The 17,345-nt window shown below is 26.6% G+C and overlaps 1 protein-coding gene across 2 annotated transcripts; it reads right to left on the reverse strand.

Moving 5' to 3' along the window:
• Window positions 1–1,039: 1,039 nt before the first annotated feature.
• LOC112683810 lies at window positions 1,040–13,267 on the reverse strand (the record flags this gene model as incomplete). Of its 2 annotated transcripts, none has more annotated exon segments than XM_025554979.1 (9): window positions 1,040–1,654; window positions 2,541–3,660; window positions 3,726–3,797; window positions 4,065–4,102; window positions 6,170–6,373; window positions 7,567–7,657; window positions 9,796–10,281; window positions 10,795–10,917; window positions 11,871–13,267. In XM_025554979.1, coding segments are annotated over 9 exon segments (2,331 nt in total). In that variant the 3' UTR covers window positions 1,040–1,562.
• Between the last annotated feature and the right edge of the window lie 4,078 nt (window positions 13,268–17,345).

The following is a 17,345-nucleotide window of genomic DNA, read 5'->3' on the forward strand; positions in this document are numbered from 1 at the left end:
ATCCAGCTCTGTATACTTTGTATACCATTCACGCAACCATCTAACTAATAGAACCACATATGTAAGTGCAATGGCATAAAATATATATTAAATATACAATATATGATCTATGGACAAAGTGACTTAAATTGAGCATTGCTTCTATCGGGACCACAAAATCTTCAAAGCTTGCGAAGGCTGGGACACTAGAACTACTTATGCCACTGTTTAGAAATCACATTTATAATTTCCCATGACCAATCAATGTATTTAAATGTGATTTTCTACAATTATCAGTAAGAAAATTCTAATGAAAGACAAACATTAATATTCATTTCTTTTTCGAAACTTCAAATTTCAAATATTTTATGCAATTTAATTTTTACATTTTCATAACAACCATTGTTTAACATAGTTTAAAAAAAAAAATAATAATTTAATTTGAGATAAAATCAACAGAATTAAGACAAATTAAGTTTTTGATTCTGTGGTGTGATTCAATATACAAGTTTTTTCAAATTAAAATTTACAAAGTAATTATTATGAATTTCACTTATAATTTGTCTTTTGTTCGCACTCTTAGTTTATCCTCAAGTTATGTTTGTTAAAAACATATTTTAAATTTTAAAAAAGGAACTAACTGAATTATATCAATTTAAATAATTTAATATTATATTAGATTTTTATGCTTCTCGTGTTAGCTTAACTAATTTAGTACCTGAGAAAAATTTTCAATTCAACAATTTTATTTAATTATAAAAAGTTTCACAGAGCAAGTTCAAAGACATTTGAAATCTTTTATATTCTGTTTAGTAAAAATAATAAAAAAAATATTTTTTGAATTAAATTTAACCTTAGAAAATCAAGTAAATATAATAAAAACAAATTAGGTTAATTAAATTACTTGAAATTATCTGTTATCAATCAGTATATTACAAAGTTACACATAATTATAACGGAAACAAAATCCTAACACATGATGTATAAAAATTATTTCATAAGGTACTCAATAATAGTACACAATGAAGATAATTTAAAATAAAAAAATATATCCCAAAACTGAACATAACAAATACATTTTTTTGAGTTTTGAAACAAATAGTATGTAAGTACATTAAAAAAATGTTAATATTGACGTGTTAACCTCCAACAACTTGAATAATTCACAAATTTGACTTTGTGACCAGTTTTTTAGTTGCCCCCATAATATAATTATTGTTTTTATATAAGCGAAACAAACTTGAACGTACAAACTTAACAAAAGAAAAAAAAATGTAATGATCTTTTTAAATTAACAATCATATACACAATATTTGCCAAGAAAGAAATAATTGCAGTGACAAAGTCACTTATTTAAATTAATATATATATTTTTTTTTTTTTGTAAAGAAGAAGAAAAAGTAATTTTCAACACTGTTCCATTATATACAATTTACATACATAAATAATTACTATGATATATAAAAACTTCTTGAAGAATATTAACGAATTCAGTAGAATTTTTTTCTATGGAATGAAAAAAATTCTTTATTTATTACAAAATATGATTAGTTGTTGAACACAAATTATGTTTGGCAGAAATTTCAAATGTCCCAGGAAACACTACTGTTATCTCGTTTGTACTCCAAAATGTTGGATCTACCATTGATTTTCTCTTTTTCAACGTCTTGCCAAGCTAAACATAAAAAACAACTATTAATAAGTCAAATTTCTAATCAAATTTTCTAAACTAGAAAATATTTGTTCTATGTATAATTTGGGGGGGGGGGGGGGAATCCTTGTTTATTTGTAAATATTGAAATCAAAAAAATTTTAATGAAACATGGGAAAATCTTAAAAAATTGTCTGAAATAATATTTGTTGTTTCACTTCTCAGATAATTTACAAGTAAATGGAACAATAAAATAACATGGGAACATAAATTAAATGTAGAAAAACAAATACATTTTTACTTTGCATAGAATTTGTAATAACTATATTTTAATATTTCCCATTAAATTAATAGTATGAATTAAATCATATAATAATTAATAATAATATGAATAAGAATATAATATATTTTTGTCAGTAATAATAGAAACTATATATAATTTATCAGGACCAGAATGTTTGACTACTGATGAGATTTTAAGTTATTAGGATTTTTTGATAATAAAAGAGTGATTGCCATTATGAGTAAACTTTAGAAAATGAAAAGAAACTTTTTATGAATACAAAATTAACAACTTACAAACTATAATTTAATTGATGATTAAAATACAAGTTTTACAAACATATTCACTGCGAATTATGCCAATTGGTGTCAATGTTTTTTAATGCTGAAAACACTAATAGGCATTAATACTCAATAAGAATTGTTGTGAAGATGTTATCATTAATATCGATAAAAAATATAAAAATTAAACTTATATCATAGTGAAATTTAAAAATAAAATATATATATATATATATATATATATATATGTAAAAACAGAATCCAAAAATCCCAAATGTTTAATACATCTTTAAAACATTAGTACATAGTAAATATGTTAAGCATTCAATTGTACAAATTATATTACCTTGTTTGATGAACAATATTACTTCTCTGTAGTTGTACTCTATAGGCATAGGAATTGGTACGGGAGGTGAATAATCATCACCATTATCACACAATAAATTTTGGTCGATTTCAAATCCGAATGATAAGCTTGTATCTACCTCATATTTATTATACATAATTGGGCTCTGTTTTTTCTTTGACGGTACACGCACAGTTAGCGAGGCGCTCTGTGAGGGGATCGGTGCAGGAACTTTGTTTAAAACGACAGTCTTTTTAGCGGTTTCAAGATCCGCTCTCTGGGATTCATGTACAATATATGTTACATGCACATCCCCATTGACACATTCATTAGCATCATTTACATTACTAGCAATGTCGACATTTCGTAGTGGTAATGCAATGGTAACTGTTGGTATTGACTCTTCAGAAGTGGTAACTACACAGACAGGTTTAATCAAATCAGTTTTAGGAGCTTCTTTATATGATGGCTGTTTAGAAGGTGTAGATGAGGCGGGTAGAGAGTGTACAGAGTCGAGATCAGAGTTATCTTCAGATTTATCAGAATGAGGCATCGAAGATGTAGATTTCCTTCTCTTTTTATTTTTTGAAGTTTTAGGTTGTGTGTACTGTGACAATAAATAGGAGTCATGAGGAGGAAAGTTACTAGTGGTCGAATTTAACTTATTTTGTGATTTTTGTTTTTTTCTTCTCTGCTTATTGGTAACCAATAAAAAATCTGCTGAATCAGTATCTTGTGATTCTGATGATAATACATCAAGTCTTTGTTCTGTTGAGGCAAACTTCTTGGAAGATTTATTTTGTTTAGTTACTTTTTTTTTTTGTTTTTTATTACTTTTAATTGATTTAGACTCGTCATCTGAACTATCCATATGTTGAAAGACTGTAATAGATACTTCTTCTACACTATTATATTTAGTCATTTTCATTTTTTGGTTTTTTGATCTTTCACAGTCATCATCAGAACCTTTGCCATTTCGACTTTTAATTTTATTTTTGGTCTTACTACCTTTATTTTTTTTACTATCACTACTTTTATCACCAATGAACTTTAAAATTTCATCAATGTTTTTGTCCCCTCGATAACCTTGAATATCTTCAGAACGAACAACTTCATCTTTCTAAAAATAATAATAAAAAACTTATAAGATTAATAGGTAATAATACAAATAAATATGTTACAAACCTTTCTTAATTCTTTTTTTTGTTTGTTTCTTTTATGTCCAGTAGCATTACTAGTATCTTCAAAATTGTTTTTCTATAGGAAATAAAAAATATTTAGAATTATTTTCTTTGAAAGTTCAATCCTAAACTATTTCAATTTTTAATATTTTTAAATAAGGTAACAGTAGATATAAAAAACAAGAAAATCAAAATATAATTTAAAGTAATAATTTAATACTAAATACTTAAGTAATTATAGTTTCCAAATTTCAAGAGTTAGTAAAAATTGATTTCTTAAATTTCTAATATAAAAAATGATAACAAAAGTTATAAATAAAAATATTAGAAGTATATAACTTACTCTATTATTACTATATGCAGTCTGTAATCCTAGGTTATCTGAAACATTGCAAATTAAAAGTTTAATATTTAAATGAAACCCTTAGAATAAAATGAATAAATTAAATAAAATTTGTGAAAATATATTCAATGATTATCTGAATACAAAACAATTTTTAATGGTTCAACTGCCTAACAACATTTTAATTCATATTCAAAAATATGATTTATCTGAATTTCTAAAAAATTTAAAGCTTTAATGATACAAATATTATATTAGAACAATATTTAAAATGAATTGATCAAATTTAATTTATATTGCATAGTTTAAAATAAAATTAATTTTAAGAAAATAATTTAAAGGCCCTAAATTAGTTAAAATTATTTATTAAAATGTAAAACTGATGTTAACTTTATTCTTAAACTATTTATATTTGTCTAAGTAAAATAAAATAATTAGTGTTTATTATTTATATAAAACAAATAAAAATGCTCAGATAAATTAAAACAACACTTTAACTACACAAATAATAATTAATATAAATATATTATTAATAATAGTAATAAAGTTTTAATTTATAAATGAAATTACTAACTTTATTAACATTAATTATTTGTATGCATCTTTGTACTTAAAAAAAATATCTACTCAACTAATACAATTATTTATTAAAAACATATCCATGATTATAATAAATTGAAACTCTATAATTGTAATTCTTACCATATACCATAGCATAAGACCATTTATTAATAAAAGTGAACAATCCTTTGCAATATAAAATAAACCAACAAAAACCACTAAAAGCAATTAAAATTAAAGCAAAAATAAAATTATTTTAATATTTGAAAATGTGATACGTAAAACCTATAAACAATATGTGCATGGTAGTTTTGACATCTGGTTAGCTAAAATGAATATGTTTTCGTAATTTAAATAACATATTTTAATTGACTATTATTATTCACCACAACATTGGATTTTAATAATTTTATCTAATTATAATAATTACAAACCAAATGATAGCTTTTTATAATAATTGCCTAACTGATTAAATAAAATAGTTAAAATAATACACAATTTTTGAAAAATCAGCAGACCAATACATTTTTATTCTTTAATGCAGTGGTGCCCAACCCGCGAAAGTATTCTGTGGCCCATTACGAATTTTCTAAAATAAATTTTTTTTTAAAAAATGTACGAAAACATTTATAAATTATTTCCATATATTATTTTTATTTAAATTTATGAATTTGTTTAAATAATTATTCTGATTACAATAGTTTACAATAGTTTTGTCATAATTTTGAGTTAAAATTATTTATGATTTAAAATTAAAATGTTTATTTAGTTATAATAAAACAAAAATAGCAGCACTGCAATAAATTAAGTTTAAGAACCATCAATGTATCAATTTTTTTTTTTTTATAAATTTCAAGTACTATACTAATTATTAACTACTAAGGCCTATACAAATTTAAATTTCTGATAACCTAAATATTGAAGCATTAAGTGTAATATTAAAAAAAATAATATTATTCAATTTAAAAAAGCACATTGCACAGTTATGATCCATTATTATAAATATTTGTAATAATAAACAGTTCATAAAAATGTATAGATATTTATAATGTACATGGAATTATGTAAAAATTATGAAAGTTGTATACAAAAGTATAATAGTTGTTTAATTTATTATAATAAAAATATCTTGAAAAATAATTCTAATAATTTTGTTTCATTATGTCATTGAAAAATTTTATTTTTATTTAAATTTAAATTTATCTATTTATTTTATTCACTATTTCAAAATTCAAATTATCAGAAAACATGTATATTTTACATTTATTTGATATTTAATAGAGAATACCATAATAGGTAATAATTGAAATATTGTAACACAGTTATTAATAATAAAAATAAAATAATACTTATTTTAATTTAAAGAAATAAGTAAAAAAAATGTTAGTTTATATTTAGTCATAATTTAATTTTTTAATTTTAAATTTTTTTTTTTTAACACCTAATAAATATTAGTAACTCATTGCAACAATTTTAACAGAATAATAAATTAATTTAAGCAATATTAGTATACTTAGAAAGAATTATAGTGAATAACAAGTTACCATTTGGTGTTAAAAAATGGAAATTCAGTGGTGGAGTATATCCGTTATACGGATTTTGATAGCAATTAATTTGGCTGCCAAATAGGTGGAACAATTGATGGTCTATCATTTGTGCATCTTTATTAAAATCCGTTACCACTGTGGCTGGTTGATGTAACAAGTTTTTCACGCCTTGATCGCCCTCACCTGAAGTCCGTGGCAGTACTTCCAAATAGAATATAAAAAGCATGCCAATTAAAATGAAAAACAAAACAAGAAATATTCTGCATTAAGAGAAGTTAGATAAATAATTATAGAAAAACACCAAACACTCCAATAAATTATTAAACAATTAATTTCTTAAAAATGGAATCAATTGTTAGCAATATTTCTTGAAATAAAAATTCATTTTATTAGATAAATAATTAGTTCTACACTAATTTAAATATAATTAATTGTGCCTCTGCCTTAGTTAGATTTAAAATATTAATAAAATATTGAAAATATTTATATACTTCTAAAACTGTTAAGGTTAGGTTGAAATGTTATGTTTCTTAAATATTTTCCATGTATTTCAATAATTTCTCAGATCAAATATATTTAAAATAAATAATGAAATATTTAACAATAATATTAAAATTACAAATATTCAAATATTAAATCAAATATCAATAGAATATAAAAAATAGTTATTTTTATTTCTATTTTGTCAATATATTAAATTATACAATAAAACACAAGAACTTAAAAATAATGTTTGCCTTCAATATAAGATTTATTATATAAAAAAATAAAATACATGTAATTTATACACATAAGCTGAGGTTTATTATGGATAAATTAAGCTTGTAATTATTTATTTTTTTATATTATTATATTGCAAAAAGCAAAAAACTAATTTAATTTACCACTTACCCAATCAGATGAAAATAAATTTAAATAATTTACTTTAAACACATAATTCATGCAAGTTTAAATGAATCAAATTTAAACTCAAAAAAACTTATATTAAGCACAATAAATAGTATAGTAAAAAAATTTGTTTATGTGTCAAAATAGTACATCTATATATATATATATATATATATATATATAAAAATCTATAATATGTAAATATAATAGTTAATAGATTCTTAATATGAAGTAATATATAGTCAAGTAAGATTCTTAATATTAAAACAAAATATTACAAAAGAAATTACAAGTGTATAATATTCATTTTAGTCACAAATCACAAAAGAAAAGCACAATTAATTACTTATTGAATAAAACAGTGTATTTAATATTATTGCCGTGAAAAATCTAAAAAAGATTTAAAAAGCTAATAAAGCATAAATGCAGGAATTATACTTCCAATTTGAATTTTAAAGCAAAATCAAATTGATATTTTTGTACTAAAACAATTAAAAATATATTACCTTTAGTCATTACATCTTTAGAATCTTTAGTGTATGGTGAAGCATCTATCTCCATATAAGCATCATGATCTTCATAATTTTGACTTGATTGCTATAAATAAAAATATTACTAATAATAAAAAAATTTGATTATAATTGTATACTCAAAAAAAAATTGTATAGACAAATGATAAATTATTCAGTAAAACATTTGTAAATATATATGAGGAACATACAATAGTGGACCCTTCTTAATTGTGGTAAATTTTGATGGTTCCGTGAGATTCCGCTATTTAGACGTTTTACTGTATCATTTATTCTAGTATTATTCAATATCTAAATTCAGTTGATCATTAATAATTTGGTAATTCATTAAAATAAAATTGTTGATAAGATTTATAACTTACTGTATTCGATTGATTTTATTAACTTATTTATTTTTCAATCAACAGGCGGTGCCCATTGAATACAATAAAATTAATATAACATAATTCATAATAGATAGTAATATAAATAATGATCATAAACAAAATACAAAAAAATTAATTAAATAAAAATAGTAAATAAAAAAGGAGGTATCGTTAGAGGGTGAGCAACATTAAATGTCTTATTGGTTGGTTTTTTGTATTATTATTTTTGAATTAGGAAATATGAAAAGACATAGGTGAATAAATATAACATTAAGGAACTTTTGAGTCAATAAGAGATAGGAAAACAGGAATGTCTATAGCGTTTGATAATAGACCACTTAGAAGTCATATCTAACATCTATGGTCAAAGTTTGTAATTTAAATATTTATTCTGGCTAGATATTTTAGATATGTAACTTTATTAAAAACCCCAGACTAGGATGTTTATACCAAACTTTAATATTTACTTTTTCAAAACTTATTAGCATATCTTAAACACTTGTCTCCAATAATAAAAAGTATGAACCACATTCATAAGCGTTGTTGCATTATATTACATTAACACTAAATTATTAGATTTAATAAAATTTTATTAATTTGTAAAAATTCTACTTATATAGTTTTGTTTAGAAAATATAATAAAAAAAAAAAAAATAAAATACAAAACAATGGAAAAATCAACATATTGACATTAAGTATTTACTTGTCTTTTTAGTTTTAAATATTTATTAATTAGTTATAGTAAATTATTTAGAATGTAAAAAATATTTCACAACATAAATAATATATTTAGTGATCGACCCACTTTTTGTAAAGTACAAGTAAAAAAATTACTAAATACTAATGTTCATAATACAACATTTTATAAATAATCCATATGTATAAGATGTATATGATATATTGATAATTATAATTATAACAATTTATTAATCGATACATTCAATTTTTTTGAAATTTTAATAAAATAGTTTTATTTATATGAATTATCTAAATAATGTTATTTATTTCATAAGAATAATAAAGTTTAATATTTTTTTCAAATGAGAAAACTTTTTACTTGTAAGAAAAACTCATTTTATAACCAAATTAAATGTGAAAAAAAAAAATCAAAAAATTTACATACTATAAAATGAGAATAGTAAAATATGAAAAATTAAAAAAATGAATGTTCAGTTATGTTACCTAAAAATTATAAATTATTTTAATTATATTCATTTGTTAATACAAAAACTATACTTATCAAATTATTGAACAATTTTTCCTCAAATTATTTATATTATAAATTAATTCTTCCTAAAAAACGAAAAAAAAAAATCTTTTAATTATAAGATATAATAGAATTAGAGTATTTTAGTAAAAACTGACCAAATATTTTTGAATAATTCATATAAAATACTAGACAAAAATGAAATAAAATTTAAATTACAAAAATAAAATGTTCGACAGTACATTTTTTGAAATGGTCATAGAATGCTAAGACTTTAAAAACTGATATAAATTCTATTTTTTAACTTTCTAAAGACATATTTTATTTATGAAAATTATTTAATATGTACCCTTACAATTTTAAGAATAGTAATGTAACAAATAAATGATAAAACAATAAATAAATATCACAGGTAAAACAGACTAATTATATGTAGATACTGATTTACTTTAGACATTAGGATTTGACATAACTTGACAATAAACATAAGAAAAACAAGGAAAAAAATTTACTTAAATTTTACTTTTAAGGAGTAAATAAAATAAATTAGGTGGTATATTATTTCATACACCTAATACTATTACAATAGTCTAAATTAATTATTTCAGAAACAGTTTTTAGTACAATTTTTACCTTGGTTAATAAAGGTGTAGTCAACCGATCATCTATTTTAGTCTCATCTTTTACAGGAAAAATTTCCAAACTGGCATGACTAGTATAATTTGACATATCTTTTTCCTCAACTTGTTCATACCCAAAGTTTCCAAGATCAACTACTTTGTCTACATTTTTAGCCATTTTTGAAGACTCAGCAATTTTCTTGCGATTGTTTTGGATATTTTTTTTGTTTATCAGTACAGATAGAGCTTGTGCATGGTTAACATGACTTGGCAATGAACCTCCTTCTAGTTGACGTGCACTAACTTTAGTACTGACACCAGACAGACGTTTTTTGAAGTCAGGTGCCAAATCAAAAGCTTCAAGAGATGAATTTTCCTTGATGTGTTGGTCTTTAGATGATAACTTATCAAGATCAGTCTGGCTATCAACTAAACGTTGATTGAGCAACGGTCGCTTAACATCATCTTCGCCATTTTGAGTTACATCCTCCAGCAGATTCTGTAACACAGACTATGCAATATATAATCTAGTTTAAAAATTTGAATTAAAAAAAAAAAAACAACCAATAACCAATAACCTGAGAAAAATTATCAGGTATATAAAACTTAAGGATGGTAAGCAATATTCATCAATTTTTCTTATGTAATTTATCTAGCATAACATTAGGTATGTAATTTTAAAATAAACATTCAAAAAAAATTTTGATATTAGGTATTTATCGGAATATTGTAACTTATTGGTTAAAATTTTAAGTATTTAAGAAACATGTATACCTACTCTACAACTTTGAATTAAAATTAAATTTCAAATAAATTTACTTTTAAAATAAAAAAAATTTTTTTTTTACTTTCTATGTAAGTAGATCAATGTTTTTGTACTTAATACTATGCTAGTTGATACTATGAATTAAAGTTTTAAGATTATGATAGTTTTACACACAGTTTTATAAACATTAGTAAAGCAGAGATCATTAACTATTAATTTACATAAGATATCTAAAATTATACATACATTGTACAATTCACTTTTAGTCTGTTTAGCCGTGTCGTACGCGACCACTTCTTCTAATAAATTCTTAAAACTAGCAGTATTTAAATTTGATAAATCCAGTGATAGAGATTTTGACTTATTGTTCTGAAAAAAAAACATAATCAAGATAACTAATATATTAGAATATTTAGGTGTATAAATAAAGTACATTTACATATAAAAACACACACACATAATACCTAATATATTATAATATCTATAGAGATGGATGGATGAATAGATAATAACTACATGACCTTATAATTTTAAAAAGGGCATTAAAAAATAAACGTTTTTTATAGGTATATAAATATATAAATTACATTTGTACATGTATGCACGCACTATTAATATTAAAATAATGCATATTTAATAATAAACATTAATTTTAAAGGGCAATTATAAAAATCGAAGAAAAAAAATCAAAGGCAACACATAAACGTACCGAGGAACAGACATACCTCAATAGTGCGCACACGCACACACTAATACACCAAGTCCCGTAAACGAACGCACACACTAGCACAGTGCTTTTGATAGAGCAAAATTGATTACTCATTATTTATACCTAACGAGAGATTCACTCACATAATACTTTAACGTTGTATTATCATACATCGGTACCCCGAATAGGTTAGGTAGGAATTCTGGAAATGTAATGGGTATTTTTGAACATTCGATAAATTACAAAAACCGAATGACGGGTGAAAGAATAAAAAGGAAAAGTATATTCTCGCTTACACTATGGCACCGTGCACAAATTAAAGCACACACACACACGCACAGGCATTCACATACACAAGAGACGCGCGTACACACAAATAGATTTGATATGGACGATAATAAATATTATGTGTGCGTGCGAGTGTTTTCGGTGCCAGTGAGTATAATGGAGATTTCGAATACTAAAACTTCCTGAATGCGTACGGATGATAACGCACACAACTGAAGTTATAAATATATAATTTTTATTAAGTTTATCGCATTTTTTACACTTGGGGAGCGAGTTTTTGTGTGCGTGTGTGCACGCCTGTGTGACATATAGTATGTGTACTCACGTTCGAACAGTCAGACTCTTGGATTTTCTTGGAAACGTCACACACGGCCGGCGAGCTTTTATCGGGGGCTTTAGGTTCGAATTTCGGTTGCGGCAACGATGCCATATTATTACTACTTCGTATCTCGGGCGACCGGCGCGGCGGCGGCAGCGGAGGCGGCGGCTACGGCAGCGGTGTGACGGTTACGGCTTTTACGCTACGGCGTTGCGCATCATCATTTCTACATTGACGGCAAAGGACGGCGGCGACGACGGTGTCAGCGGACAACGAGATGTTACGATTACGGCGACGACGGCAGCAGCAGCGACGACGACGAACACGGTGTTGACGGTGGGTGACGGCGGCGGCGAACCGGTCATTCTAATGTCACACCGCGGCCGTCCGCGCGAGTAGAAAACTTTCCGAGCGCACAAGCCGTCGTCGTCGTCGTCGATTGGGCAGCTGCCTGTACCGTGCGCGTGGTGGCGAATAGTTGCCGGTAGTACCTACTCTCCAATAGAGCGAGGAGGGCAGTTCGCGTACGGACTACGGACGAACGGACGGACACTCACGCACTCGCACACTCGAACCGCTCTCGCACACGCGCACACACACGTACATACGTACACGAGCGCGCTGAGCGGCCAACACGGATGGGGGACGCGACGGTGATGGTATCGGCACCGATGATAGTAGCACGGAAAAGAAAAAATGGATAAGAGGTATCAGGTCGCGTGACTCGTGCAATGACAGGGTGTGCAGCAGACGCCAAACGACCAACGGACGTACGACGTCAGACCGTCGGAGAAGTGGAGCAACACGGCAGCTAGTGTAATTCCCGTATGCACTCACGTCGATTTTAGTATCTCGTCATCACGTATCCATAGCGGTCGTGTAATCGGTACCACGAGCCTATGACGCAAAACCGCTGCTCCAGACGACCGGTGACGCGCGCGAGTCCAGTCTGCCGGTAGTGAAAGCGAAATGGTTTTTTTTCTATCTTTTCCCTGCCGCATATCTATGTAGGCGAAATTAAATCGAATTTTTAACATCAACAAAACGACAGTCCGCACACCAATCCAATTGTCAGGTGTTGGTAATGCGCCGTTCGTAAGCGTAACGTGTTCCAGTGTATGTCATACGCGTAAAGTACTTACTACGTACTAACATTGATTAAAGATACATTCAATCAATGGTACTAGTGATGTGCACCACCGAGTAAAAACTATCGGTAGTTTAAACTATCTATTCTCTCGGATAATCGGTTCACCGATTAACTCGATTGTTTAAGCTATCAAAACAATCGACGATTGACCATCGAAACAAACGATATTGATTCGAAACAATCAACCGTTTTCGTTGTATCTAAGTAATACTAAGTAAATATAAAAACCGTTGATATTTGATAGTTTTGAATGCTTATTTTTTTGATACGTCTAGTAATTTACTAAAATATTTTATGTTATAAATACTTTTTTGTTATTTTACCTGAAACAATATTCAACCGGCTTGAATTTTATTTATTTCTGGCAGATCACTGTTATATTTTTTATAAACCATTCGTACATATAATACTTAATATTACTGGTGGAGAAAAGAAGTTTATGGTTATATTTCGTAATAGAGTATTCCTTTTCTGTCTACTAGATTTTTATTATTGGTCTGAATTTAAAATTAATCATCTTTCCTGGGTCAAAATTGAACTAAGATTGTTCTTTGAATTTTAAGTATTAATTTTATTGTTTTATTTAGTATCTAGATACTTGAAAATTATTGAATGGGTTAATTCGTTGTTCACCAACTATCTATTCAATATTCATGCAATAAAATACTTAATAGAACTAACTATTTATGCATAAAATAATTCTCAGTAGTTTTCAAAAACTATTCATGTATAAAATAATATTCGATAATTTCGATTGTTTTCAACAACTATCAATAGCCAAAACTAGTCGGTAGTACTCATCAGGTTGAATAGTTCAATGGATATTTTGAAAAATATTGAATAATTAATACTATCGTTCGTTTGAATAAACACTCGGTGTTTTATTAAACTATCCATAGTCAAAACTAGTCGGTAGTGTCCATAACTATTATTTACTACTAGTCACTATTATTTAGTTACTATTATGTACTACTAGTTTAGTACAGTACTAGTATACTATAAAAATTGCGAACGTATATTACTATTATTACGGTATATACACAAGGCTAATTAGATGTGGTTCAACCGAACGATGAAGAAGAATCGTCAGTCGCAGTGCAGCCGTTTCGCGCGTAATACAAAATATTGATACCCGCGGGGAAATTGCAAATAATCCTTTCCCGTTACCAGGTCAAACTATGCGATACGGTTATAATAGTGTAGCAACGACTGATTGATAATATCATGACCACGGTGCATTCACATAAAATTCTGTAGATAGTAGTCAGAGCATATAAAGCCGATTAACGAATGGATCTTCGCAAGAAAAAACCCAGAATCATGACGTCATTGTTAGTATTATCAATATTGTTCTTATCAAATTCAAATACTGTTTATAATTTAACTCGATAATTGTTTTTTTTTGTCAATTTTTTATGAATATATAAAATACCAGTTTAGCAACCATTCTTTATTTATATTTTTCATGTACCTTCTATAGTATTACATTTATTGTATTATAGTAATATACTATAATACTATAATATTTTATTTTTTATTTAATTTTAATAATTCATACAACGAATACTGGGCCCCACTGAAATAACTCGTGTGGGGGCCCAAGAATTCTTACATTAATACATGTTACAAATAGAAAGCAAATGTATAATAATTAAGAATAAAGATAAAAGTGCTTATAAATAAACATACATAAATAAATAAAAATTATAACAATTTACCTACTATTATTATATCGAATCATCTAAATCTAATAACCATTGAAAACATTTTTTTTTAAATAAACTAAGTGCAAGGATTAAGATATCAGAAGGAATTTTAGTTATTATTTTGGTACCTATTATTTGAAAATGTCTTCCTGAAGTGGTTTTATTCGGCCAATTTATTAAGAAATTATTTTTAGCATACCTGGTATTAATGTTATGTGGTACAGGATTTATCATATTATGTTTTTTTAGAAATATAACGATCGTTTTACAATATAATTTTTATATAGGAAGTAATTTTAATTCTTTATAAAGATTTTCAGTATGGTATCTTAGTGTTTTATTAAAGGTCACATTCAATATTTGATTTTGACAGATTTGTAATTCTTTTAGAACATTATTGAATGCACCTTCCCAACCAATTTTACCATAGTTAATGACCGATTCTACTAATGTTAAATATACACGGTGTTTCAAAAGTCTTCATCCGATTACCAACTGATAAAGTTCGGCAACGGTTAATCGCAGGTTAATGATTAATGTATTAATGGAAAGTTAGATAACTAAGTTTATTTTAAGTTATCTAGTTGATAAATTTGGCACCGTAATGGTTAGTGAACTAGGAACCATTAGTTTGTTTCGTTATGGCGACTCCGCAACAGAAAGTGTTTTGCGTCCTACGTTTCAATAAGTGCGAGTCGGCGATAACCGTTCAACGTGATTTTCGAAGAACTTATGGAACTGCTCAAAGCATTCGAGCCGCACTGCAAGTCAGAAGTTTTCCGGTATTTGAACGATGAACTCTCTCAGCGGTGAATTGGGCGTAAAGGAATCGACGATTTGGCGATTCATCCCTGGCCACCACGTTCCCCTGATTTCACAGTGTGTGATTTTTTTTTTATGGGGCTATATAAAAGATAAAGTGTATGTACCACCATTGCCTACAAACTTGGAAGAGCTTAAAATTAGAATCAAAGATGCTGTTAATGTTATGACACCAGATATGATTAGCAACGTTTGGGAAGAATTTGATTACCGTATAGATGTGTGTCGGGCGGCCGGTGGGGGTCATATTAAACATTTGTAACCAAAGTATATAAAACTTAAGTATTTTAAAAATATATTTTACTTTATTTCACCCTTATATCTTCATTTTTTAATACAAATATAAATTTTTGAAATGGGATGAAGACTTTTGATACACCGTGTACTTGCCGCAATTTAGTTGAATCTAATATGTTAAGCAAATCTCTAAAAATATAAATCATTTTTCTTACTTTTTTACTTAGAACATTTATTTGGTCTTTCCACCTCTTATTATTGCAGATTTCAACTCCTAAATATTTAACAGAGTTAGATATAATAATTGTTTCACAAGAACAATCTGTTGGTATATGGCATAATGTATTATGAATGTTTAAACATTTTTTTGTTGGTATTGAATTTTTGGTCAAAAGATGAAGAATGACATGAGTTTTCTTAAAATTAAGAAATAGATTATTATGGAGCAGCTATTGTTTTATTAATTTTAGATCTCTACTTATTAATTCAAATATTTCATACCATGAGTCTGCTTCACATAGCATTACAGTATCATCCGCGTAACAAATAATTTGACTTTTAAGGGGAAGTTCATGGATTTCATTTATTTGTACATTAAAGAAAATTGGTGAAATAACAGTACCATGAGGGACTCCATATTTTATTTGTTTAAAAGGGTTATGAAGAATTATTTATTTTGACACATTGTTTTCTGTTAGTTAAATACAAAGAAAATAATTTTAGATTATTACCACAAAAGCCTATTTGGTTTAATTTAGTTGTAAGAATGTTGTGATCCATAGTATCAAAGACTTTTGCTAAATTTAGATAAACTGTGGCACATTTTTTATTATTATCTAAAGATTTGTAAATGAAATTAGTAAGTTTTGCTATTGCTTGATCAGTTCCTTTGCCCAGACGAAAACCATATTGAGAAAAATGATTGTTATTTTCTAAAAAAGTAACTAATTTTTTTTTAATAATTTTCTCAAATATTTTTGCTATGTTAGAGATTACACATATGGGCCGAAAATTATTTATTGAATTAGAATTTCCTTTTTTATGGATTGGTGTTACTATGGATAATTTAAATACATTAGGTATAACTGATTGTCAAATACAAAGATTAAACATATACTTTATAGCATCGTTTCTCAACCTTTTTAGTGTCGCGACCCCTAAAATAGGTATAAAATATAGTCAATCACTCCGCGACCCCCCCTCCATATAGGTTAGGTACAAATTTAAACAGTAAAAATATCCTATCATTAACCAAACGAACTATAACATTTTAAATACCAATTTATAAATACCATATCTAGTAACTTAAGCTTATAAATTTTGAAAGTTATGTATCGGGTCGTTGGGAATTTCCATTAGTGGAGTAGTGCCCATTTTATTGATGAGATATCTACATTTAATCGACCGCTTATTATTGTTATTTTTAATATTATTTTTGTGTGTTATGAAACGATTAATTTATCGATGACAGTCGCGCGTCGCTCGTGTTGTTAAATTCATGTGATATTGCGTTTATTAAGTTGGTTTTTAGTGGGTCTTTTTAGTTTTGTGTAATTTGAATTAATG

Source organism: Sipha flava, unplaced genomic scaffold (assembly GCF_003268045.1).
Source record: "Sipha flava isolate LNK unplaced genomic scaffold, YSA_version1 236_pilon_pilon, whole genome shotgun sequence".
In the NCBI taxonomy this organism is placed as follows: Eukaryota; Metazoa; Arthropoda; class Insecta; order Hemiptera; family Aphididae; genus Sipha; species Sipha flava.